The sequence below is a fragment of the Agelaius tricolor genome, unplaced genomic scaffold (assembly GCF_023055355.1).
Source record: "Agelaius tricolor isolate 1412-34295 unplaced genomic scaffold, bAgeTri1.0.p SCAF_1, whole genome shotgun sequence".
In the NCBI taxonomy this organism is placed as follows: Eukaryota; Metazoa; Chordata; class Aves; order Passeriformes; family Icteridae; genus Agelaius; species Agelaius tricolor.
Window position 1 is genome coordinate 90289739 of NW_027269261.1, and position 26829 is coordinate 90316567.

A 26829-nucleotide genomic window follows, 5' to 3' on the forward strand; every position below is an offset into this window, starting at 1 on the left:
CCGGGAGCGGGGAGCGCGGCGGGCAGAGCCGGAGCGCCCCGGGCAGCGGCGGGCGGGGCGGGGCCGGCGCCGCATGGCAGCCGGCGCGGGCACGGCGGGGCGGGGCGGCAGCAGCAGCAGCAGGAGGAGGAGGAGGTAGAGGAGAAGGAAGAAGAAGAAGGTGCCACCGGCGTCGGGAGGGAGGAAGGAGCACGGAGCGGTGCATCCCGCCGCCGAGGAGGCTCGGCCGGTGACATCACCGCTGGAACTGCTGAGAGAGTCGGAAAATGGCTGCTGCGAGGTACTGGGGGACCGCCGTGGGAAAAGAGGGGCTGCGACCCAGGGGCGCGGGGTGCCGGCAGCGGCGAGGACCCGCTCAGGTCCGTGGGGGAAGCGGGTCTGTGGCGTACCCTGTACCCGAAGCGTCGGTCGAAGGCGGTTTCCTGGCGGGGGAAGGGATTGGGCAATGATAACGGGACCCATCCTGACAAGGTGACCAGGGCCCTGGCCAGGTGCGGGGCTGCCCCGTGTCCCCGATGGCGGCGTTTAGCGGCAGCTGGCTGCGGGCGGGACGGGCAGAGTGCCCTGCGCTGCCCGGCCGTGCCCAGCGCGAAAGGCGCCGGGGCTGAGCGCAGCAGCACCTGCGGCGACCCTCGCCCTGCAGGAAACTGCAACGCGCTGCAGCCAATGTCAGCCCCGTGCCCTTCCCTCGCCGCCGGGCCGCAGCTGGTGGTGCAGCATCAAAATCCTGCCATGTGCAGGTCGCAAACGCAGATGGTAACAAGAGTTCACCGATGCCGCTCTTTCTACCCCTGTAGTTGTTACTGTGGTAGTCCAGACTTTCAGAGGCTGTTTCAGAGGTGTTTTGAAATGCAGTCCCTCACAGCCACGCAGAAAAAAAAAATCACTGGCTGAAAATATAGCCAGGTACCATTTTTCATTTACTCATGTTACTGGGGGGAAAGGTTCATTTAAGGCAAAACTCATGTGCTTTTCCTGCATCTTTGATGTGAGCACATAAATCTGTAGAGCATTTCCAAAACTTCATAGAAATAATTAAAATCTCTGTGTAAATATTGGAGAAACATTGAAATGTTACTGCTTTATATGACAGACATGAAGCTGCAGAAAAGCATACGTGTAAATTTAGATTAAACTAAAAAATATGCAAGCTAGAAAGACAGAGAGGGAAATGTATCTGTGGTAGTTTAAATAAGAACTGGAAAAATAATCTCTAGATTAGTAAAGTTAATTTATCACTGGGCTAATAACATTGTAACACTTTACCCTTAAGGTTAATAACATTGTAACGCTTTATTGTACCCTTAAAGTGAAGGAAATCTGTTATCATCCAAAAATGCTCATGATACCAGGGGAGGGGGGTGTAAGTAAAAAAAGAAAAAAAAAATTGGGTTTTAGGTCTATAATAATTTATTCCAGGTATTTCATATCATTTCATTCTGTACACCAAGAGTAAGCCAAAATAGTCTGTCCTATTACTTTGTAAAATGGAAAGTTACTACATTGCAGCCATGGATTTGAGGCTTTCCCTCACTGCCTGGAAAATGCCAAACGCTGTAAGGTTGTGTTGCATCACGTGGTGCAATATTGAAATCTTTCCTAATACCGCAGTACACTGCAGTAGAGTGGTTTTAATGCAGATTACCTGGAGATTATTCAAACAGTCCACGTTACCTCACTGAAACACGAAGGAAATTGGTGTGATCCTCCTGGCATCGTGTTGCAGTGCCACGCTGCAGGATATTGCAGGAGCTGGAAACTTTTTGACACCTTTAGCTCTGCACTGATTTATTGTTTCAGAGTGGGATGATAGAGCAAAAGTAGCACGGCAGTGACTGCACAGTAAATCACAGGGAACGGAGGGGGAGCAGTTCTTTTCACATTGTTCTCAGGTAACAGTGTGTAGAAATCATCTGAAAGACAAATCTCTAGTGAAAGCTTTTTAGTTTAAGGTTTATAGCTTTTCCCTTCTAAGAGTTAGAGCTCACTGGTTTCTTGAGAATAATATTTTTCCAAAAGGATATAATACATTTCATGACAGCTGCTTAATTTTTTTTTTTTCAAATGTGAAAAAGAGTACAATTTAGTGTGAGAAATGCTGACATGCATGATTTTTCAGAGAGCTGCTGCTCCAGGCTTTTGAGTCAACTATCTCACATGTACACCAAATAGCTGCTCTGGCTTTCATTATATTCATATTCTGTGTTTGTTAAATACTGCAGGGTATGGTAGAATGGTTAAAATATTACTTCCACAGTGAATAATTTAAATTGCTGAAGTTACTACACATGAAAAAAATAAGCAAATTATACGTGGGTAGATTTTTTTCCCCAAATAGTAATAAAGAGAATTTAAGATAAGTTTTATATGTATCACACTTTTAATCTAAGATTCTTTACAGAATGTTTTTTAGGGGACTTTTCCTAAATCTTAAGGATGATAAACAGAGAAGACAAAAGAAATGAAGAGAGAAGGTTAAAACAAAAACTCTCATCTGAGATTTGACCTCAGAAGGGAAATCCTGGAGGTGAAGCCATTGCAGAGAAGAAGTAAAAGAAGGTAACAAAGCCTTGAGACTAACTGTGATCACGGGGAGTGGAATGGGAGCGGACATTAGAAGCTGTTGATAAGCAGAATTAAGTATTTTATAATCCAAGAAGGCAGTTATTGATTCTGCAATAAGCTAGGGGTCCTGCTGCCATTTCAGAGTATACATAATGTGAGTGCCCTTTTGCAGAGTTGTGAGGTGGTGGGATGTAGGGTCCCGCAGATGCTTGTTCTGATGGGGACCACAGGCAAACAGAGCAGTGACAAAGTCACTGCCATAGGTGAAGCTTTTGGGAAGTGTGGGAAGCAGCCTTTCACTTGAGCAATGCTGAGGGAGGAGGTGGTGATAATTATTTGGTCAGAGGGATCAAAAAAGGAAGTTCTGCTTCAGAGAACCCACAGGGAAGAGGTGAGCAGCAAATATTTGGAAGTGGAAAGGCATAGGAGGGTGTTTCTGTGGTTACAGTTACTCTTGAATGCAGTTTACCTATTTTTCCAAGTTGGTGAGGCAGGGAAACAACATGGAAATTGTGTTGAACTTCTGCAGTTTAATGTAAGAGTTGAACAGAGAACGTGCTGTAGCAGCAGTAGCAGCCCTCCTGGAGAGAGAAAAGGCAGTGTTGACCTCAAATATTCTTTCAGCTGGTCTCTCATGATAACCTGTTCTGACTTAGCAGTCTTGCCCAGCAAGGCTGAAGAAGGAGATCCTTTTTTCCCTTACCCTTGTCCTGCTTGCAGAATTACAGTACAGTCTGGACCAATGCATATTCCTTGATAATTTAGATGATATTCAGCCACACCTTTTAAAAAAAAAAACAAAAACTCTAGCTGAGTGCCATAGGTTAGGCTGACAGGCAAAAAAAAATTGCAAAAAGAAAACATGATTGTTGTCATTATAGTGCAAGAGTTCTATTGTCATTACATTGCAAGGGCTCCATATTGCTAGAGTTTTGTACCTCCTTGATGTTTTCTTGTAGGCAGCTCCTCTAGGCACTGACTCTTCCTTGTCCTCACAGGAGCCAACTGACTCCAGTTCCCTCAACCACCCAATCCACTCTTTTATAACACTCTTCTTATTGGCTACAGCTGCAGCCTGTTAACATCAGGCCTGCTCCTAATCTTTAGTAATTGGTTCAGCTGCATCTCTTTAGGGGGTAAGATTACATTCTATACCACCTTCATTTACCATACTGTGTCCCCCTACACGTGATGGCATTTTGAGTGGAGAAACCATTTCATCAGATGTCTGCTGGCCTCCCCCAGTGTGAGCTATGGGATTCAAGGGCACTCCACAGCTCTGTGAAGGCACCTCTGCTCCTGCAGGCTGAGGCATTGTAGACCTCATTTTGCAGCTGCAAAACTCCCTGTGTCAGTGAGCTGAGAGGAAAAAGGTCACGTGCTGGATCTGGTGATGTGGACATAAGAATATGAGACTATGCATGAAATGATTTCAGAAGAGTAGCTGAGTGAGTGAAAGGGTAAGGTTGTCTCTTTTCACTGGTATGTAGGTGTGCTTTAAGGGCTGTGTTTGTATTGATTAATTATAATTGAAATATTCTGTCTAAATGGCTACTTAACTGGTAAGAAGGGTTCTCTAATCATCTAATGCTTTCTAACAAAATATTTGGGTTTTTCCTCTTCAAACAAGAACCAAAGTAAACACAGTCAAAACCAAAGAAGCAAGCAAATAAAATACAGGAGATATAGTATCTGAGTGTTATCAACTTCTCTCAATGAAATAATTGACTTTCCCCCTCAATATCCTACTCACAGATTACATAATGCCATCAGTGCTACACTAGCAGCTTAAATATACCATACGAAATGTTGTGAGAGTTTCTGGTAGATGATTAAACCTTATAAAACACTTTCTTAGTTGAAAGAATGACATTTGCTGGCTTGATATAGGCAACCCACTTAAAAGAAATCTGTTATGTGAAATGATAGGTTCTAAATTCAGCAGGGTTATTACAAATCTTCGTTCTGCAAAACTTGCTAAATTGTTTACTCCATACAGTGCTTTATGTGGTTAAAAGGCATGCTAACATTAGTTAATTCTCACAAAATCTTTGAAATTAGGTAAATGTGTATTGTTATTTCAGAGTCATTGAAAAGAAAAGGTGAACTATAAATTTAAAGGTTGTATGATTTACCCAAGACCAAACTCTGTGATTCCAGACTAAACTCCTCTGTGGCTGGAACATTTTGCCATCTGCAGGTGTCCTAGGTGGCCATGTAAAACCAAATTCTTGTCAGCTTTTATAGGTAGAGGTAATTGTCCCTATTTTGTGGGTTTGTCACCTCAAACAACTTGCATATTTAAATTTCCTCTGTTTATTAGACTGAATGTAAATCACATGGAGAAAGAGCCATACAGTTGTGCACTCATGGCTTATAGTGTTGCTGGAAAAATGCTAGCAGAAATCCTGTAGGCATAAATTGACTTTGTACACAGAGAGGCTGTTCTTGAGCCTAGATGGAAATATACTGCTGAAGCTCCTATGGCACTTTTTTTTTATTACAGTAGCAGTGTGCCCCTTTGTCCTTGGTTGAAATTTGCTCTGTATTCATTTTTGGCAGTGTTTAGAGTAGCAGTTGTCAATCTGTATGTGGCCTTACATCCCAGAGGGAATTGCACTTCATTAGTATTTTAACTATATAATTGAAAGTTGTTTAAGGATTGTTTCAGACTGATATACAACACTGGTCATTATACTTGTATATTACTTCATAAAGTTAGGTTGAACTACATACAGTAGTAAAAAGACATTTAATTTTACAGAAAGGGAAAAAAATAGCTCTAGAAAATTTTGAGGTTTTTACCCTTGCAGGGAAGATGCATTGCTGTCAATTCTCTGAAGCGTGTGCAGAATTACTCTTAGTTTAAGTAATATTCCCCAGAGTAAGAGGACAATATATATGTCTCTTTTTCTAGTTCATGACCTTTAATAGTAATGCAGATTTTTTTTTTTCTCCTCCCACCTACCAAAATGCTGCAAAACCAGAGCAGCTGGGGAAGAGATTTGGAGTAAAAGAGCAAGCACTTTGAGTAGTAATCAGGCATGACTTCTCTCCTATGATCACTCACCTATGACAGCCAGCAAAGACATAGAAGTAGAGGTAGCAAAGATGCTGTAAGTTATTAAATACTGGCCAAAAATTGAGCCTGAAATTTTCTAGCTGCTATTTCACTTTTTGCTTTTAAGAGTTGAAGGGAGAATGTCACCAACAGTAACACTTTGGGGTAGAATGAAAGATATAGTTTCTACTGCCTTATAAAGAGAGTAAGGTGCATCCTCTTATAAACTCTTATTTCAGCTTATCAGAGGGTTTGCTTGAGTAAGTCCAATTTGAAAGTATGTCTAATATTTTTTCTTTTAGGAAAAAAGTTTGACTGCTTGGGCTCTTGCATGGAGCAAATGCACAATTATTGCACCTCAGCAGAGATTTGCATGTGATCTAACTTTCTCTAATGATCCCATAAATATCTTTAGACAAGATAAGTCATGCATCACTGTGCTTTAATGTTTATAATTTGGGAGCTGTTAAAATAGGTTTCATTGGATTACCCAAGCTAGATCATAATGAGCATGGCCAAGTGTTTGACTTTACAGAGCCATGTTGACTGTTCTTTCTTCCAGGCTACTTATTGCTTCTAAGTGTTTAGATATTAACCTGCATGGAAAGACCTTTCTTGGGATTATTCAAACTCCTGTAGCATAGGTATTTCATCCAGTTCAATAAATAGAGATTTATTTCTTGGTCTGTATATTAATACATTTTGTTGTGCATGGCATTTGCAAACAAGCAAATTGAAATGAGTATTAGTTCTCCATCTGTCAACTGTGAAATAGCTATTAAATAAAGATATTAATCTGTCATGTAGAATTAATATAGCTTCCTGCATCTTACTTGGCATCTTGCTACTTTCATGTGAATCTTTCACTGAGTGTGGGATTAAAATACAGATAAATAAATCTACATGGTTTATAGAGATATGTAGGCTCCTATTTAAACTCAGGTAAGTCATTGAGGCTCAGAGAACAATGCATTTCCCTGAATTTGTGTTTGGTGCCATTTGAGGTGCCTGGAGTTAGTAACCACCATTGTAAGCCCAGAAGAGGGTCCAAGCCCTGTGGAAAGTCTGTTCCCATCAGAAGAGGCAGCTGGAGGCCTGGCATAATAACTTATGGTACCTAAGATTGCACCATGCATTTGTTTTTAGGCCACTGAATTGAACCCTACATTCAATTTTTTCAACCCTACAGCAGTTGAAAAAAGCTGAATTGCTCTCCAGGAAGCTTTAACTGTGTTCAGTAGGGGCTTCACACTTATGCCTGTTGGAGCTGCTCAAGGCTGAGACATCTCTGGAAGGATGACAATTGTGATAAAAAAACCTGTGGGAGATTTGTACTTCTGGAGTAGCAGCTGAAGGCCAAGCCAATACCAGTGATGCTGGACACCTGCTTAGAAAGCCAAATTGCCCCCTGCATCTTCAGTGATTACAGCAATAACTTAAGACACCTGGTGCACCAGTGACACCTAAATGTAAGCATCTTAATCTAGAACTGAATCCTGTACTGAAAACCCAGTAATGTTTCTAGCTTCTCTTGAAATCATTGAAATGAATGCCATGTTTCACTGATAGCTGAATAAATGATTGGTTAGAACAAAAATTTAATACTTCCAGACATACTAAATATATCTGCTTAAAAATTCATTATTCAGCCTTTCCTATCACTTAATTTAACAAAATTAATAGTTGGATGCAAAAATCAGAGCTTTTCCAATAGATTTCTTCAAGCTTTTGATTTAAGCCACAGTCCTACAAAGGACTTTGGCATATTGAGGTATTAACATTATTTTATAGAACTCCTAGGTTGCTAAAATGTGGGAGGAGGGCACTATTGTGAAAAATAAGAATGGCTTCATGAATTCCTTGGGTCACTCAGCAGATTTTAGAATGTGGTTACAAGGTTTGCACCAAGTTCTCTGTGTAATCCTGTGAGTTATAAATGCTGCTGAGCTTTGAAGTCAAGGAGGCCATCTGGGTAAATAAGGCCAGAGCTGCTGCTTTGCCATGAATAGCATCACTTCTCAGAAAAGTATCTCAGGTTATTTCACAGAGAGTCACACCAGGATAGGGATCTGCAGTGAGAAAGTGACCTCTTGAATATCAGGAATAAAATCATAGAACTTTATCCTTCCTGTGGAAGACAAGTGGGATCATTTCTGTGCACTTAGAGTCTTAAGAGTTGCAGTAGTGTTCTGATAGATGCTCCCCCAGATTCCCTGCTGAATTTGGAACACAGTGATACTGATGATTCTGGAAAATCTGTACTCTATATTTCTCAGCTGAGAGTAGCAGATTTGTGCTTTTGAATCATCTTTTCCCAGAAATGACTAAGATACTACACTGTAAATCTTTTGAGCAGTAACACACTTTTGTATTCTGACAGCACCTAATTCCACTGAATTCATTATTAAATGTTACACTGGTTTCAGGTAAAAAAGATTAGAACCTACAAAAAGGCATATAACTTATTTAAATATGGTCATGTTTTCCATCATACACTTGCTATTGGGAACTTTGAGACTTCAGTGCAGCCCAAGTTTTTAATCAACATTGTATTTAATATTCTGACAACTTCAATGTAAAATGTGAGTCTAAATAACACAACCCAAATGTGTCACTACCACTTATCATGCTAAATTGGCAATAAATAGGTTTTTATGAGGTAGATTTATTTTAACACCAGTTAAGTTTGGGTTTTGGTTTGGCTTTTTTCTGAAGGAAAATTGGGATAATTGAAGGCTGAACTCAGAGGGTAAATAATATAAAATGTTAGTACATAGTAAAATGTTAGCTTTATTATGTATTTATTATGTATTGCTTTAAGGCTAGATATTTGGCCTAAAATAAATCCCCTTGCATTCCACCTGGGCCTCAGAAATCAGATGGGTTAGGTGCAGCTGGGCTTAGCTTCTGATTAGAACTGATTCAGCATTACCAGCTTGGTTGAGTTCAGTAAGAAATTATATGATCACAGACTTGCAAATAGTGCAGTTTATCAGTTCAATACTATAGATCTGAGTTCAATAAAAACTTTCACAGCCCAGATTCACAAAAAATAAAGTTTCCTGAAATAATAGGAAAGCAGGTTCAGGATTGCTGGTGATAGGATTGCACTAAATACAGTGTATCACTACAGCAGGTGATAGTAACAGAGCTCTATTACTGATATATAGATGGAAATATAAAAATATTCCCAGGTCTTTACAATGCACTGAAAGCACAAAGCTCACCTAGAGGCATCCCTTCAGGGGAGGAGGACAGTCCATAAACCAATCCCAAGTAAGCAGAGGTGTTTCCCCCTCTCTCCTTTTTTCTTTCCTTGCCTCAAACTCCCCCTTCCTTTATGTCATAGGTGGGGTTTTGAGCATTATGATCATACATGTAAGGTGTGTTTTCATTTCTCTTCATTTGCATTCTTAGGCTGTAAAAGTTAATATGCAAATAGGGCTTAATGAATGTCTTGGTTATTTTCAGTCAGAATTTATAGTTGACACAAAAGGTAGAATAAACACTTTGGTCCTCCTCTACCTGCTGAGGTGGCAGTAAAAGCTGTCTGACCTTCACTAGAAAGTCTTTGAGTACATCTTTTTGTCCTTAAAGGACCACATTTATAATAAGGCTGCTTATGCAGAGTGGCTGGTAGAGAGGTGCAGGTTTTCTCTGGGGCTTCTCTGAGGCTTCCACTTCCCCCAGGCACCGTTCAGTCCTTACACCTTGCTCGAGCCAGGTTTAAGAAAGGCAGGGGCACATCTTATGTTTTTCTCAACCAGTCTCATCAGTTCTTCACTAACTTAAGGCAACTCTGTAGCAAGCCTGAGCATTTACCATAGTTATGAATCTGTGGTACATGGTTCCTCAATTTGCTGAAACCAGTGTCAAAGCCCTGTTTTAAGCCAACAGAATCAGACTCATCAAGTGGGTACACAGTCTCATGTTGTAAACTTGTAACACTTTGCACTGTTTACTGAAAGAAAAGAGAAATAATGATCTCAGCATGCCATCTGCCAGTTGTCTGGCTGAACAGAACAGACTGTGTCAGACAAAGGGTGAGACATGTCTTTAAGTGACCTTTGTGGATTTTTGGTGGCTTTGGGGTTTCTTGTGCGGGTTTGGTTTGGTTTTGGCTTTTTGTGTTGCTTAGTAACAATATCATGATTACAAATTAATAGCATTTGTGCAGTATGTGAGGTGTTAACATGTTTGTAAAAATTAAGAGTCCAATTAATGTTTCCTCTGCAGAACTTTAAAATTATATGGCTCCTTCCTTTTTCTTTTTTCCCTTCTACAAATGACCTAGAATAGTGAAAAATCGTAAATTTGGATTTCAGTATTACTCAAATCAGTAGTGTTTTCAAATGGAGCATGTAGCAGAATTAAATAACTTGTAAAGCATAAGTGGCTTTCAAAGGTCATATAATGTCTTTGTGGTTAGTAGCTGCACACGGGGTAATGCCTGTGAATGATGATGTTTCCTCCAAATGAACCACTGAACAAAGCATTCAGTGTCAGAAATCTTACTTGATGACTTGCAGAACTATGTTAGAAAGATTTAGAACAGAGAACCAGATACATTTTAACAGATTTCTTATGCCATCCTTTCAGCTCTCTATAACTTCTGCTGGTCTACTGGAATCTATCCTACTACTCAAAATCTGTTCAAAACCATAAAAAGGTAATACAAGATGGGTTGGACCAGGCCAGCTTCTATAAGGAGACACACCAACTTTATGGTCACTGAGTAGTTGGTGGAGAGAAATAGGCTCTCCCAGACAGTAAGTCATCTGCTGTCTTTTAGACACGTGTCATAGGGTGAGATGAATCACCTCCCTTTCTGCAGTGACTGAGCCAAATGTGGCTAGACAACCTCTCCCTTTTAAGGCAGTAAAATTTTGGTAACATTAATCCCAGTTCCCAACTTATTTTGTTTTCTGATGATACATTATAATTTGCCTTTGATTTGTTTCAGCAAATAAGATTTTAGAGGGAAGCATCTCCAGCAGTCCTTGGACAAGGTTCACATTGACTCCTGTGGGAGGTCAGAGTGAGAAAACACTGTGGGACTTCTCTTCCAGAAAGTGAAATGTTTTACTATTCCTGTCCCTTATTAGTGACATTTTGTTCTACCTTTCCATTCCCTTTAATCACTGCTAGAGGTGATGCCAGCAGACAGTTAGGCGTTATCCCCAGGGCCCATGGATTGTCACAATAAATTCTGTGAAAAGACATAGTTTGATTAATGTCTATTGCAGGAGCTGAAGCCATTGCTCCATAACATAAAAATACTTGCAACCAACCACTACACTCTGTTGCAATGTAACGATTCACATTTGGCTATGTAATGATTTCATCATTTTACCCATAACATAAGGAGTTGGGTTATTGTCCAGTAGAGCTGCAGCAGAGAAAAGGAGGCTTGGCCAGTTGCTCTTGCTGCCCCTCAACTGCTTTCATGCCTTGGTCCCTTTATAAACAACAGGATATTCCTTCTCTCAGCATGCTGAGAGAATGTGGCAGATGTAAAGGCCCTTAGTGAAATTGGTTAGCTGTTAGAACACACTCTGACTGCAGGCAAGAATCTTGTCAGCTCAGAAGAATTTTATATATAATGTAGATAAATTGCTGAGCTCCATGTCCTGCCATGACCATGGTAAAAATTGTCCTTAGCTTAAAAAGACCAGATGTATTTTCATGCATCCAGGTGCCTGGTGTAAAGACTGTGTGAGATATTTTGTTGTCCATGTGCTTCACAGTGGCACCAGGCTGCTTTCATGGATTCTGAACATCCAGAAATCCACATTTGCATTCGCTTCCTTAAGCTGTTTAAAAATGTAGGCAGGTCTGATACCTTCCAAAAGCTGTTGGATTTGGTACTGATGTGCACAGCATTGGCACAGTGTGTATGTGACTAGCTGTGGTGCTATGGGGAATCACCACTTGCCCTGCATGCTGTGAAGAGCCTGTGTATCCATGTACCTCTGGAAACCCTGGGCTGGCTTACTAACCCTGTACAAGTTCAGACCACAAGAATGTCCCATGGTTCAGAGAATATTTGTCTTAATACAAAATGAAGAGACAAAAGACAAACTGTTAGAGGACTGCAGGGAAACATTAAAAAAATATAGAAGCCAATCAATCAGTTGTTAGACTTAGCACACTGGCAGCTCTAACTCTGCTGCAATTCTGTGGCTCTTTTGTGGGCTTTTAGGAGGGTAAAGAATAGCTCACAACTGCCAAGGCCAAGGGGGGAAATATCAAAGTACTTCATTTGAGAATCAAAGAACTGGGTGGTGGAGATTGCTGTGCTGGGTTGGTCAGAGGCAGAAGTAGCATCTTTGAGCCAGATGAGAAATGTTAAGCTGAGTGAAGTATATATTCAAAAGCATTTTGAGAAAGGAGGAAGAATACTGATGCCCAACTGATTGCATACTCCACCTGTTTCAAATCTGGTATTTTGTTGTTCAGACAAACACACAGTTCCAGTTTGGACCTTACCTGTCCATAGCGAGGTCAGTGCTGGAACTTTTGTTCCTTTGGATTCTGTTTTGTCTATATGTTAATTCACTTAATGATCCCTGACTGTGGTATGAGGATCCATCCAGCAGGGATCAGTGGCAGAATGAGGTCTCTAATGAGTCATGCTGGGCAGAGATATTCAGGCTGCTTCCTCTTCCAGAATTTGCATGGGGTGGATGTTTTCTGATCTTTAAAGAAAAATAATGTCAATTCTTGCAAACACAGTCTTCTTTCTCCAGTGAGGCAATACTTAACAATCCTACTACTATCACACTAAGCATATTCTGCATAGAAGTTTGGTTTAATACTCCTTTTAATGATGATTTCTTATCTATACTGCTTGCCCCATTGTATCAGTAAATATGTTGATGAGACTGCAGCTGTCTTTTGCAAATTAACAAGTTCACCCCTGTATGGAAAGCCAGCTCTGTTGAGGCATAGAATTCTCCTTTTCTAGCTCTGAGTTACCTTTTTGACAGCCTCTTCATGAGGCACTAAATTTGCTTCTGACTGATTGAGGCCAAGTCAATCGCAAATCACATTGTCACATCTAGGAATTCATGAGTTTTCAGCTCTGTGAAAGTATTTCACCTTTATGAATTGACCATATGTTTGCTGGAAAGAAGATTCAGGTTTGAAAATCAGATTTTTTTTCAGATTTTAAAGTAGAAAATATCTTCTCTGAGTATAATGGTAGAACTTAAAAGAAGTGGTTACCTTTCCAGTAGAATTTATACTTTAATGAAAGTTATCATCCTAATTGGGAAAATAAAGCTCAAAGTACAACTTGTTTCATTCTCCTGGTAGAGAAATCCAGTGCTTTAAAAAACCCAGAACAGCACATTGCTTTAAAAGCATTGTGTTATGAGGCAAATGATTTAACTGTATATTTGGGGTTGGGTTTTCCTTGTTGCTGTTATTCCTCATGAAGCAGTCCAGCTCTCTTCCAGTCCTTAGCCTGTCACTTCTTTTGTGCATCAAGTTTTCCACTGCCAGGATGTGTCATACCTCACCCACTCAGTTGTCCTGGGTAGTTCTGGGTTGGTTTTCTGTGGCTGCAATTGTCTTCCTGACCATGAAATGATAACCATGCATTCCACTTAAAAGCATGAATAGCTAGCACTTTCCTCCATTCTAGGGAAAGGTTCTATCACACCTGTATCTTTTAGTCAGAAGCTGAACTAAAAATTTTATTAAGACAAATGTTGTATCAGCAGAGATCCCAGCCAGATTGAACATAGAAGTAATATGGGAGCCAGGACTCTGTGAGTGAAAGCTGTTTTCTCTGCATAGTTTTGGAGGAAAATGTCTGACATACAGGTGTTAAACAGACCATCTCACATCTTTCAGGTGGGATACAACTCACTGCTTGGATAGTTTTCACTTCCTTAGGGTATTTGTAGGAAATATTACCAATATCCAGCAAAAGGAGGATTATTTGGGGCTTTTCATAGGGTTCTTGTAACATCCCTGTGGCATGCTACAGTAACTACTGTTTTTCCTATGTTGTCCTTCAGGAAGTGTCTGTGTGACAAGAAAGCCATTTAACAATGAAAAAATTCACACTGTTTGATTTTGTAAATGATAATTCACTGCAAATTGGAGAGACTTCATGGATCCAGGACCTTCCCTGTGATGACAATGAACTAGAAAGGCTTCTGAAACCTAATGAGCACGTACTAGTAAACTGGCCTGTGGGAGAAAGAAAGACAGAAAAGCACCTGGTGAAAGTTGTGTACATGAGTGGTGAGTGCAGCTCCAGAACATTTGTCTGATAGGAAACTTGCTCTTAAGGTATAGTTGCCTAATTGTCTGTGCTTTGGTCTTCTTCCTTTCCATCACTTCAGATGACCCCCAAGAGCTGGTGGAAATGATGCAAAAGATATTACGAGCAGATGAAATTACAAAAATACAAGTCCTTGGAAAAGGCAAGAGGAAGAGGATAGAAATGATATTCTCAGAAAGTGAGGACAGTGACCTGGATAAAGAAAAGGTTAGTTTGTGTCTTTATGTACCTTATATTGTTAGGTCCATAAAGGAATGAAATAGACTGTTACTCTTGATTCTTCATCATATAACACACAAAGGATGGTAAAGGTAGGAATACAGGCAGCCTTCATGTGGTACCTCAGCACAATAACCTGTCAGAGTAATTACTTAGGCCAATGGATTTTGTCCTTTTCTGTGTCAAGAGATGAGTGCTATTCAAGGCTTTGATGCTCTGTAAGACAGAAATCTGACTACTGCTTAAAAAAGGGAAGGGAGCAGGTTTTCTGAGGTGTGCCTCGTGCTGAGATCTGCAGTGACAAAATATAGGCAAGGAAAATATAAAAGTTAACAAAGTTACAGATATATTTTTTAAAACTACTAACCAAGAATGTCAAGTGCACAGTGAATAAAAACTTATGGTATATTATGAAATACTGTTATGAAAGGCTCTATAGGAATGCAAAGGCACTGTTATGCACTTTTTACAGGGGAAGATGATGAAACATATAAAAAGAAAGAAATCATTGCAGGCATCTGCTCCTGCCAACATCCTGAGTCAACTTGAAACATCTTTAATTAACAAACAGGTAAACATCCATTTTCAGCAATGTATCAAGCAAAAGCAGTCTGAAAGGTATTTTTGAGGGAGGCATAGGATTTTTGCTATAGTGAAGTTAACAGTTCTGAAAGATGCTGCTTTGGAAAACTGGTGAATAGAGAACAGAGACAAAGGTACCTAACAGTTACATATTAAACTGACATTTCATTTTTAATTTCAACTAGAATACTAATAGCTATGTTTTGTAAAAGCTTTTATCAAAATGCATTGAGTCTGTTTATACAAGAGAATTTTTTGATTTAGCCAGATATTTTAATGTTGGTTTTGATGCTTTGATTTTATGTTGTTGCTCTAGATATCACAGTTGTTTGGGTTTTTTTTCAGAGAGAACCATATTCAGGAAGCAACTTTCTATATAGTGAAAGTAGCAGTGATGATGAAGAGCCTTTATTTCAACTCTCCAAGGTAGAACTATGTGCCAAAATTAAAAGTCTCAAGAGGAAGCTGACAGATACCATGAGAGAAAACTGCCGCCTAAGGCAGTCCCTGGTGATGCTTCAAGGTAAAGTTGGGAGTATTTTGATGAAGAGGAAAGCCTGAAGGTCAGGAAAAGCTTGATTTATAAGAGGCCATTTGGATGGGAATTATGGATGCTCAAGCACCTGACATGATCAAGGCCTACCATTAGCATCACAGTCTGTGATACATGGCAACATTTAATTCCAGAGCACTTACTGACTTACACAGAGGCCATGCAATCATAGAGTTAGAAATGAAAAATGTGTCTAAATCCTGCCAGTTGTTCCCAGGAGAACCTTTCTGTATGCTGTGTAACCACAGGCTAAGCTCAAATACTTCAGTATTTGACCAGTCCAACTACCCTTATTTACTGGCAGTCTTTCTTGATCAATTGATATTTCATTTATTCTGAAATTAATGAATTCCTAACTACTTTGGTAATTCCTCATTACTGATAACCTGAGTTAGTTTCAGATGCACCAAATTAAAGATGGAAAATCTTGTTCCTCTGTAAATGAGCCCTTTATCTCTTAGTGATCATCTCTGAAGTGCCTCTGGCTTGTCCCTGTCCCCTACTCTAATGTAACCAAAACTGAATCCAAAATTTCAAACCACTAGTGAATGAATAAGGTTTAAAGAGGATTTACTCCCTCCTGTGCCAGCTACACCATACCATCCCTAGACAATGTGGTGGTATCTGTTTATTGTCAGATGATTTTGCAACTGTTTATCATTTTCATTTCCCACCTGATTGCCTTTCATCTTGGTTTGAATCATTCATCTCCACCTTTTTAAATATTATTTGTAAACATTTTATTTGTGTCTGACAACTTTTCTCACACATAAATTTACCTTGCATCCCAAGCAATTATCTTAGTCTTTTACAGTACCCTGTTTAATTTAGTGATTCTGTATCTTGTTGATATGTTATCTCTTGCTTCCTTTTTGCTTTACATTGATTCTTCTTAATGAATGCAATAAAAGCTTATATTTGAAAATATTACTTTGAGAAAAGGTTATTTGAAACATAGTCTCTAGAGTTGAAAAAAAAAAAAAAAAGAAAAAGCTTCTGAAGTCTGTGTAACTTCTTTGAAGGTAAAAAAGAAAAAACAAACATTACTTAGCCCATATTCAATAGCTTTATGGACTTGTAGAGATTCTGAGATTGTGCAAAGAAAAAAGAGAAATAGTCTGTTTTGTGCCAGGATGGGTATAAACTAATAATTCCTCTTAGCCTTGCACTGAACTGATCTATTCTAGAAACTGAGCCCAGATCTTCATGGGTGGGGACAGCAGAATGGTAGGAAAGCATTTGAGAGAGGAGGAAAGAAGTATATTGAAATGTCTTTTGCATTATGTGACAGGAATCTAATTGCAAAAATATCCCTGCTTATGTAATTGGAGTCTGAAATCCTCCATTACTATTTTACCCCTCACTTTTCATGTGATTTCAGTGTTGCCACAGGCAGTCACTCACTTTGAGGAACTGGTAGGGATGGCTGAAGCGCTGCTCAAAGGGGGAGTGACATCATCCACGTCCAGTCTGCATCCACATGCTGTTTGGAAGGCATCTCACAATCCATTAGCAGATTCCTATGCAGCTATGCATAGTAACTCCAGCTCACCAATAACTCTGAATGTGGAAGATGAGGAGCAACAGACTGAAAAACAGGTCAGTTAAAAGGCAATTTCAGGCATGAAACTTGATACAGTGTAAAGTTTACTGCTATAGCATAATATAGAAAATAATTATCTGTAAAATAATTTATCATCATTGCATTGATAACAAAACTTATGAGCTCCTTTTGTGCAGAATGCTCTTTCCATGAGAAGCATTAGCACTTATTCAGCATCCTGTACACTTTGAAATTCACTTTAATTTCAGTGACCTTGCATATCTGTAGCTAAGGGCAGAATGTGGATACATGAAGAAAATGCCAATATCCAGGGATAACTTCCAGCCTAATTGTTTGGATGCCAAAGGGGAATAATAGTATTTCCAAGATAATCTGAGATGAATAACAGCAGTCTGTTCAAACTGTTAATTTGTAATTGGCAGCTGCTTCTTCTCCTGTTCCAGACACTGGCTAGCAGTTAAGTAGAAATACATGTATACAGAGATACTGAGTAAGGAAGTTCCTTTATTCTCTGCAATTATAACAGAACATGATTGAGAAATCTAAGGCAGAGAGGCTGTACATGAAAAAAACGAAGGCACAACCAAAAGAATAATTAGCATTCACAATTTACATAAACATGCATTGGGTCATGCTAATACATGCAAATCATTCCTGTGTGTTGTCATGGAGTGCTAAAATCCAAAGAAGTCCGTTAAGAATTATTGTGGTGTGTTTTGACTGCATATTGGAAACCACAAAATTTGACCTAACATCTTCAAAGAAATAAAAAGACCTAATTTTCTGGCCAGCCTGCTTTACTTCATCGAGGTAGCTCAGAGTTGCCTATTAGGAGAGTTCAAACTCTTTGGCTGTACCACTGCTGCGTGCAGAAGCCACTCTCAAAGCCCAGGACCAGATGTCACAGTTCTTGGGGTATGTCTGCTCACAGGCAGGAATATTTGCTTGGGCACAGTGCCATGCTACCAAGGCAGTACAGAAACCATGCCAGAACTGGACCACAGCCAGCCTGCATGAGGAGCAAGCAGAAGGATTTTGCTGTGTCTGAATGTGTCCTGTCTCCACTAGTGAGTAATGAGGATGGTGAAGGGTTTGCATGGGGTCCTTAGTCTGCCCCACACTTCCTCCTGGAAAATAATCAAGCTGTGTGTATAGTCCCAAATGCTGAGCAGTTATCTCAAGCACACTGTTTGTAGAGATTGCTTTTGAAATTGTGGTTTAGAAATAGAAAATGAAAAATATATTTCAGTGATAATAGTGTATAATATTTCTAGAGAACTGCAGTAATTATGCCTATGACCAATTTTGTTTTCCAGTTCAAGATCGAAAAGTGGCAGATTGCACTTTGTAACAAGAGCAAACCTCAAAAATTTATAAATGACTTGATGCAAGCACTTTATACACATGAATACATGGCTACACACAGCCTGACAGGTGCAAAGTCCTCCTCTTCAAAGGATAAAGCAGCAAAACCAGCTATGAATCAGAATGAAGTTCAGGAAATCATAGGTGATGACTTGTTAACCTTACTCAATGTGTCTGACTTGACAGGGGGCTTTCTTGGAGGGAGGGGCTGTCGTGCTTAGCAGCTGCTCTGCTCAGGTGATGAGCTGCTTCCTCTTTCCTTCTTCAGCTACATGCTTTTTTAAACCATCTGTTAAAAATACTGCCACTGAAATGCTATGTAATAGTATTTCTATTGTGTGAATTCTGTGGGTTTTATTCAGGTGACTGCTCAGGAACAGTGATACTGTAAATTGTTTTAGCCCTTGCAGGGTTAACCTGCAACAGTCAAACTTGGAGCACGATGATAACAGATAAGGGAAGGCAAAAAGAGGACACACTTGGATGCAATTTTAAATTATGTCTGCTGTGTTCTGAAGTTCAGTGAATGTTATGAATTCTGACATTTTAAATAGAGCTAGAGGCAAAATGAGACTGTATAGAAGACAGAAATAGTGGTCAGAGAAGCAAACAAAATTTGATTTATGCTGAGGTTTACAGCAGAAAATATTTGGTGAATAGGACAAAATCATTTCAGATGTAAGTATTAGCTTTAAAGAAAACAGAATTTTGTGAGCATATGAAGCCAAATTTTAATTGGATTCACACCTATAACTAAATACTAGAGCAATATAGCCTTAATTACTGTACTATAATTCCTCCCCCATTTTCATTCCCTTGGACTTTGGAGTTCTCTTGGTTCCCTTCTCAGTTTAGCTCCAGTTCCTGTACCTTAGTACAGTTTTGTTGAAGTTAGCCAGCAGTTTCAAAAATTATCAGTTGCAAAAACCCTTTTTTTAAGAACCTTGTTAGAAAAAAAAAGCCCAAAGTCAAGAGAGATAAAAGGAAAGAGCGTGTAGGATGGTAAAAATATATTTAGAGGCAGTAAGATGAGACAGTTTTGGAATAACATTTAAGAAAAATGAAAAATATTTAATAGGATGAGAAAAATGGTTGGACTCAATCATAACGGTTTTATTCAACCTTAATGATTCTAAATCCTACTAGGGTCTAGGCAAAAACTGAAAAGGGAATCAGAGAATGGAATACAGCATGTTGTGGAGAATTCAGTGACAAAGCTTATAAGGAAATCAAAGAACTTTGTTAAGGTAGAAGAGAATACTCTGAAATTTAAACAGAAAAGTGTCAACATTATATAAGAGAAAAAGAAAAATGAGAAGGAAGCTTGGGAGTTCTAGGACTGTAGAAAATGAGTTAGTGAATCAGATTATATAAAGAAGATGGAAATTGTGGGACTTCAAAATAAAATTAAATTAAAGGGCAGGGAAATCAAGGGGAGGGAAGATGAAGGAAAAGAAGGGAGCAAGAATCACATTCCTCATGTTGAGTCCTGTTATTATTGCATTCAAAAAACATAGCCAGGCAAAACAGGAGGGAAATTTTTAGAAAAAGTGACATCACCTGCAAAAGAAAACTAATGAGAAAAAAAAAAAAGTAAGATTCAGAGTCACAAGGACTGATGAGGATGGGAAAAGGACTCCAATCAAGGACAGAACATAAGGACAAATGATTAGCAAGCACAAATCACTCACCAAAGAAGCCCTTGTGGCCCTGGAGTTCCTTTTCAGTCTGCCAAGAGCAGGCAGGAATATGGAAGGCACAAAGAAAAAAAGGAGGTGTGTAAAATCTATGAAGGAGTTTGTAAAGATTGTGAAGTAACTAGAGTGGAAGCTGAAGTGGCTGGGACTTGAAAAGATGCAAGAAATATATTTTATATCACACATTTCTTGTTTCTCTTATTTGGAGGGTCCATATATATATAAAACTATATTATCATCTCTTTATTTTGCAGGAATCACAAAACAGTTGTTTCCAAACACAGATGATGCTTTAATTAGGCGAATGATGGGACAAAAACTGAACAATTGCACCAAGAAGCCAATTTTAAGCAAAGACCTTAACTCAGGTGCTTTTCAGAAACATACTTTTTGGTAAGTAACATTAAAAAAATGCCTGCACTGTGTAATTCTGCATATTACTTCATGGTAATTAAATCTAAAAGCAGTCTTAAAATTCAAATAACAATACATATTTACCTACTTGGTATGTGCACTACCAAGCCAGTAAATAGTTCCATAACCTTGTACAAAAGGCACATAATACAGAAGTAGTCCAGCTTAACATTACTGCACAAAAATAGTTATTGGTGCCAGACAAAGCAGCACAAGACTATTAAATTACAGGTAGAGAAAACAGAGCTTTTCTCATGGAGTTGCTTTGCTGAATATGTCTATTTTAGATTTGACATTATTTACATTTCTTATTATTCTCTGGCTCACCATGGACAAGTCAATTCCATTTTCATGTCACCTGTTGTACCCCAATTAACCCACAAGTGAATATAGGGAAAATCACACCTCTTTGGTGTGTATTTATAAGAGTACTGTAGGCGAGCTAAGCTGGCAATCCTTTACTGCCAAAAGAGTCTAAATTATTGGGTCAGAGGAATTATCAAATAACAACATCTTACCCTTTAGGGGCATTTTTGCCTTGTGAGTGAAAGTGATACAAAATTACCAAACTCATGGCTACAGTGAAGTCAGCTATTGGCACAGTACTGTTTCCACATACACCAAATGCACATAACACAGAAGGCTGGAGCTGGAAGGCTCCTCTATAGGCTGGCTGGTCCAGCCCCTGCTGCTGCAAGCAGGGTCACCCAGCCCAGCTTACTCAGAGCCATGCCCAGTTTGGTTGGGTATCTGCAAAGGTGGAGACTCCCCCACCTCTCCAGGCACCCTGCGCCCCTGCTCCGCCACCCTCACGGTGTTGGCTGATGTTCCCACAGGACCTCCTGTGCTTCCATTTCTGCCTCTGGTCCTGCTGATGTTACCACAGGACCTCCTGTGCTTCCATTTCTGCCCACTGCCTCTGGTTCTGCCACTGGGCCCCTCTGAGATGAGCTTCCATCTTCTTTACACTCTCCCATCAGACAGTAGTGCACACAGATAAGATCAGCTTGAGCCTTCTTGAGCCTAAACAGGCTCAGCTGCCACAGCCTCTCCTCAAGAACCCGATAAGAAATGAGCAAGGAACAGGACAAGATATTAAATAGGGTGAAAGGGAAAAGAGATTTGTCCTTACTTAGACTTTCTATACTGAGGTAACATTTTTCTTCTTCCTGGTTCATTTATCCTCCTGCATGTTTTTAAAATCCAAATTTGCAACTGTAAGACACTTCATAAGAAAAAAAAACCTAACAAAACAAAAAACCCCCAACAACAATAAAAACAACTAAGAAGCACCCCAAGATATTTGTCTAGGTTATAAGTGTTTGAAAAGTAGTAGCACTTTGCTTCTAAAATTTGTTACTAAGCCACCTGGTAGTACTCCATGGACCACCAGTGGTCTGTGAATTATTATTTGAGAAATACTTACAGAATATCTGTTAGGAAAATCCACATACACAGGTTTTTCCATCTGGAAACAATAAATAAATGCACCAGCCTGGCAAAAATAAAGTTTACTATGTTAATGCTTTTCTCATGTGTATTTGTAATATACAGTATGCAATGATTCACTGCAGTGTTTTTCCTTGTCCTTAACACAGATAGGAGAAATAACAGCACAAAACCACAGATTTTGTCTTCTTTGAAAGTATTAAAATCTTAAATATTTTAAATCTTCATCAGGTGGATCCATACATTTTGCTAATTCCAGACTCTTCTAATGTACACAGTATTCCTGAAGCCTTGATAGGTAGCCCTTGACTATACTAAAACAATTCTGGGTTGTTATTTAATATTGCCTATGGACCTGCCAACTTAAACCCAATATTTTAAAAATGCCCTTTCAATATTTTTAAAATGCCTTTATGTCTGTTATTGATCAGTGGTTATGTAAAATCCAGTCCAACATCCATTGTGACCAATTCAGATATTGCCTGAATAGTCTTTTGAACTGATGCATTCATAATGATTTTTTTTTACAAATGTTAAGCATTCCCTCACTGTCAAAGCAGTTAAGCACCAAGTAAGTAATCAAGATAATTTGGTGATTCCATTAACTCAGATGACACACATTCTCTGTAAGAAAATTAAGACAATTTAGAAGTATTCATAATCTCACTGCTACTCCTTCAATCTACCTTCCAGCAATGAAGTGCAGAGAGGGGTAGAGAAAATTCTGTTGAGCAGGACCTTTAGTAACCATTTATCTAAACAAGTTACTAACTTTAAAAACTGGTGTTGTTGCAGCTTTTATTTCCTCCCTTGCTGCTATTTCTTCCTTACTCACCTCCTCCACCTTTCCCCAGAGTAGAATTATGATCCAAGAGAAAAAAATATGGAAACATATCCAATGAGACAGACAAATTTCCATCTCAGATGCATGAAACTGAGGTGAAACAAGGAAAAGGGCAATGTGACAGTGAAGAAAACTATTTAACTAGCTAAAAAACAAATCTCTGCAGTTTGGAAGCTAAGAACAGTTTAATTGCACACTTAACGTTAATATCTCAAACTTAGTTATAAATTGTCTCAACAGTGGTTCAACAGCTGCTCCTCAGGGCATCATCTCTTCGGCTGTTCCTCCTTGTACACAAGACCAGCAGGATGATGATTCACCAGCTGCTAATGCACAACTTCAGCAAAGTGACAGCTGCCTGACTCCTCCACCTCCCACCCCAGAAGGTCAGCAGGAGTGTCCCAAACCCACTTCTTCTAAGGCAGAGTCTCAACTCGCCAGCAGCTCACCAGCGCCCTCTCCCAACCAGGGTTGTGCACAGAATCTCAGGAATTCAGACAAGGAATAACAGGTGATTCATTCCAGCTCATGTGCTCAACAGAGATTAAGAAGCAGTATAAAATAAAAAAAGAAATAATATCAAAATTGAAGTAGATATATGGTAGCGTCCAACAGTGGACAGAGATAGAAGCCTGAGAACTTTTTTCTCAAACAAATGAAAATCCCATAGATTAGAAAAAAATTGAAGGCATATTAATATATTTGAATTTAAGATGTTATAAGATATATGCATGTTATGCAGTAATTAAAACTTGTACTGAAGAATACAAGTAGAGTCCCCCTTAGTTAGAAAAAAATACTATTTAAAGTACTACCAAAAGAATATATATGAGGAACCATAATTCCCCTTGCTTTCACCTTGACAGCTGAGGGAAAACTGCTTAACTGATCAAAGAAAGTTATTGTATAATAATGCAAAAAAGATATAGTGATATGGAGAGAAAATAGAAAGATCTCCTAGTGAAATGAAGACTGTGGCCAGCACAGGAGTAGAAAGCACAGGGCCACATGAGCAGAGAGGAAGAAGTGAAATAGCCATTTAGGGCTGCTACTAACTTGGAAAACAAAATAACTTTCTTAGGCCAATGAAACTACAACTCTCAAGATAGCCATAGGAAAGAAGCAGTTATTTTTTAACCTCTCAAAGTAGGAAAGGTAATGGAAGAAGCCATGTTCCTTTGTAGCTCTGAGAAGAGTCCTCCAGGAGAGCCTGTTTAGTTATGGAAGCCATTCTCTCACAGGGATTCTGCTGCTGGTTTGGCAGCCCTTACTCCCTTCTTCTTCCCTGACCATCAGGTCCATAGGATAAGGGTGCCTAGTCCCTTCAGTGGGGAAATAGAGGACACTTCAGCAGAAGCTTCTACTCACTGTGTTTTGGTATGCTACCCCTTGCTTAGAGAAATGGTGGGCAGGCAGAATATTCCTCATGGGACAAGGACCAGGAAAATCCCAGTATCTGGGCAGTTCCCCTTGGGATCTGACACCACTTCTTCCAGGAAGCAGCTGGCAGTCACACAAACCTTATAACAGCCTTAGGAGAAGGAGTGGAAAGGTTCCCCAGGGCAGTGGTCACAGCACCAAACCTGTGTGTTCAAGAAGTGTTTGGCCAATGCTTTTGGGCACATGGTGACTCTTGGGGTGTCCTGCACAGGGCCAGGAGCTGGACTCAATGATCCTGATGGGTCCCTTCCAACTCAGCATATTCTGTGGCTTTATAATTTTTTTTCCTTGCTGACTGATTTCAGGTTTCCAGTGTGCTGACAGGGGAAGGAGGGAACACTTGGGACTATAGCTTTCCTGTTTAAGTGTCCTTCCCAGAACTGAGAGTACTATTAGCTAAATCTATTTCAAACATGGCAAACAAGCAACTAACTAATCAGATTGGAAAAATGAAATTACATTATATTGAAGAAATCTAGCTTGATTTGAGGAGGATTTCAGGGCATGTGAGTTACAGAAATAAATTAGAAATAATATGAGGGTGAACACTAAAAAAAAAAAAATCTGAAGAGAGGGTTAATCAGCCAAATACTGCTGAAGGGAAGTGCAAGGCACTAATAGAATGCACTGTAGAGAAGACTTGTTTGTGGGCTGGGGTACAAATTAAGTGATTTGCTATCCTTTTTTCATCTCTCACCTAACAATTCCTTGTAGATAGAATCAAGATAAAGCAGGTATGAAATACGTTAGTTCTATCTCATGCAATTAACTAACTTCTATAAAATGTAACAGAAGGATGTTTGCTATTATGTAAATTTTGTATATGTAATTGTATGTACAGCATATATAATAATGTATATAATTAATAATATTTTTGAAGCAACTTTTTATCAAATAAAATGAAACGTTACTTTGTGCTGTTTTATTGTCCTCACTGTCTAATGGGCCTTTCCTTACATCACCTCTGTGGTACACTCTAACATACAAGGTTGGGGTTTTTCTCTTGCTCTTCTTTTGGGGTTTTTCTTTCTCTTTAATAGCTACTCTGAAGCCAGCTTCTGTAAAGCTCATCATTTTACCTGGGGAAGGAGTTGTCTCACCCTCCAAGGGCACTCTAACCTAAAAGCTGTCACAGCTGATGTGGCACAGCTGCAGCTGCCCTGCCCTTTGGGAGGTGTTGAAGCCCCTGGGCAGGTAGGTGGAGCTGAAGGTGAGCAGCTGCTCTCCCTGTGGCTGGTGCAGCTCTGCAGATCCCACTGCACTTTGTGCTTTTCTATTCTGCTGCCTTGGTGAGTTGTCAAAGGAAAACCAGTGGGGCTGGCAGCTCACCACAAAAAGTGTAGGAAGAGTTTCATGGTAGGGTGGAGAACCTGCTCCCAGGCATGGGAACAATAAATGGAAGGAGATATTTTAATGTTTTAACAAAGGATAAAAAGTGAGCAACCTGCAAAAAGACCATTCCTTCCCCTTACCAAAGTATAGAAACAATGTTATCCCACTGGATGAAAGGAGAAAAATAGCTGTTACACAACTATACCATTAACAAGAGGGCCATATCTCTTGCAGTATGACCAGGAAGGTAGAAAATAAAACTCTTTTTTTTCAAAATTACCCTGACAAACTCAGAGAATACAAAGTTGAAGACTAGATAATCACGTATTAGAAACTTCAGAAGGAATAGAAAGGGACATCAGATCAGCATAATGCTGCTTCTCCCAAAATTCACATTAAAATAAAAATTAATTTGCTATAGGTAAACATGTGGTGTTCCAAAGTGTAAAATTCTGATATGAGCAACAGAGGGCACATTATTTGCAGTCCTCAGAATGGGAGAATACTGATGGCTGCTACAGAAGCTGTAGTGGTATTAGACTGTATGGCAATTAGTAACTGGAGATTTACTACTGAAAAGGTAAGCAATACTAAAACTAATAATTTGAACTATTTATTTCTATTACTGCACATTAGATTGCATTTGAAGGTTAGAGTGGAAAAAAATTTGGTAGCTGTTTATCATGAAGTGCTCAGAAGAGCACTTGTTTTCTAAGGTAGGAAGAATATTGAGATATGTGAAGAATCAGATAAAATGTTACTGAAAAAGTATACTGTTGAAATCAGGGAGTTTAATGCATGTTGAGTTTATGTCCCCTGTTATTAGGGTATATAGATAGAAGTAAAAAAACCCAAACCACCACATATCTAAATTTTCTAGATCAAGAGTAAGTGGCAGTATGCCACGTTGGTACAAAAGGGAAGTCAATGGTTATAAAGGCAATCAGGTTTCACTTAAGGGAGCAAGGAGAGAAGCAAAAATATTGAAATATGTTTGAATTAGAATCATAAAATTGTTCAAGTTGGAAGGGACCTTAAAAATAACTTAGTTCCAGCCCCTCTGTCATGGGCAGAGACACCTTCCACTGTTGTCATTATAGTGCAAGAGTTCTATTGCCATTACATTGCAAGGGTTCCATATTGCTAGAGTTTCATACCTCCTTGATGTTTCTTGTAGGCAGCTCCTCTAGGCACTGACTCTTCTTTGTCCTCACAGGAGCCAACTGACTCCAGTTCCCACCAATCCACTCTTTTATAACACTCTTCTGATTGGCAACAGCTGTGGCCTGTTAACATCAGGCCTGCTCCTAATCCTTAATAATTGGCTCAACTGCAACTCTTTTGGGGGTAAGATTACATTCCATACTACTTCATTTACTTACATTCTATCCCCCTACATTCCACTACACCGGGCTGCTCAAAACCCCATCACACCTGGCTTTGAACAC

At 39.5% G+C, this 26829-nt stretch overlaps 1 protein-coding gene across 3 annotated transcripts; it reads left to right on the forward strand.

Moving 5' to 3' along the window:
• Positions 1-112: 112 nt before the first annotated feature.
• On the forward strand, positions 113-24959 carry BEND6 (BEN domain containing 6). Of its 3 annotated transcripts, XM_071442975.1 has the most exons (10): positions 117-280; positions 2402-2559; positions 13654-13882; positions 13984-14129; positions 14614-14712; positions 15069-15246; positions 16658-16875; positions 18157-18349; positions 20157-20295; positions 22850-24959. In XM_071442975.1, exons 3-10 carry the CDS (start codon positions 13687-13689, stop codon positions 23115-23117), a joined length of 1437 nt encoding a protein of 478 aa, XP_071299076.1. In that variant the 5' UTR covers positions 117-280; positions 2402-2559; positions 13654-13686; the 3' UTR covers positions 23118-24959. The 3 variants fall into 3 exon arrangements, with proteins under 3 accessions (XP_071299093.1, XP_071299076.1, XP_071299085.1); XM_071442992.1 differs by lacking the exon at positions 14614-14712 and having other exon boundaries at positions 113-280; XM_071442984.1 differs by lacking the exons at positions 117-280; positions 2402-2559 and adding an exon at positions 7073-7095.
• Positions 24960-26829: the final 1870 nt, after the last annotated feature.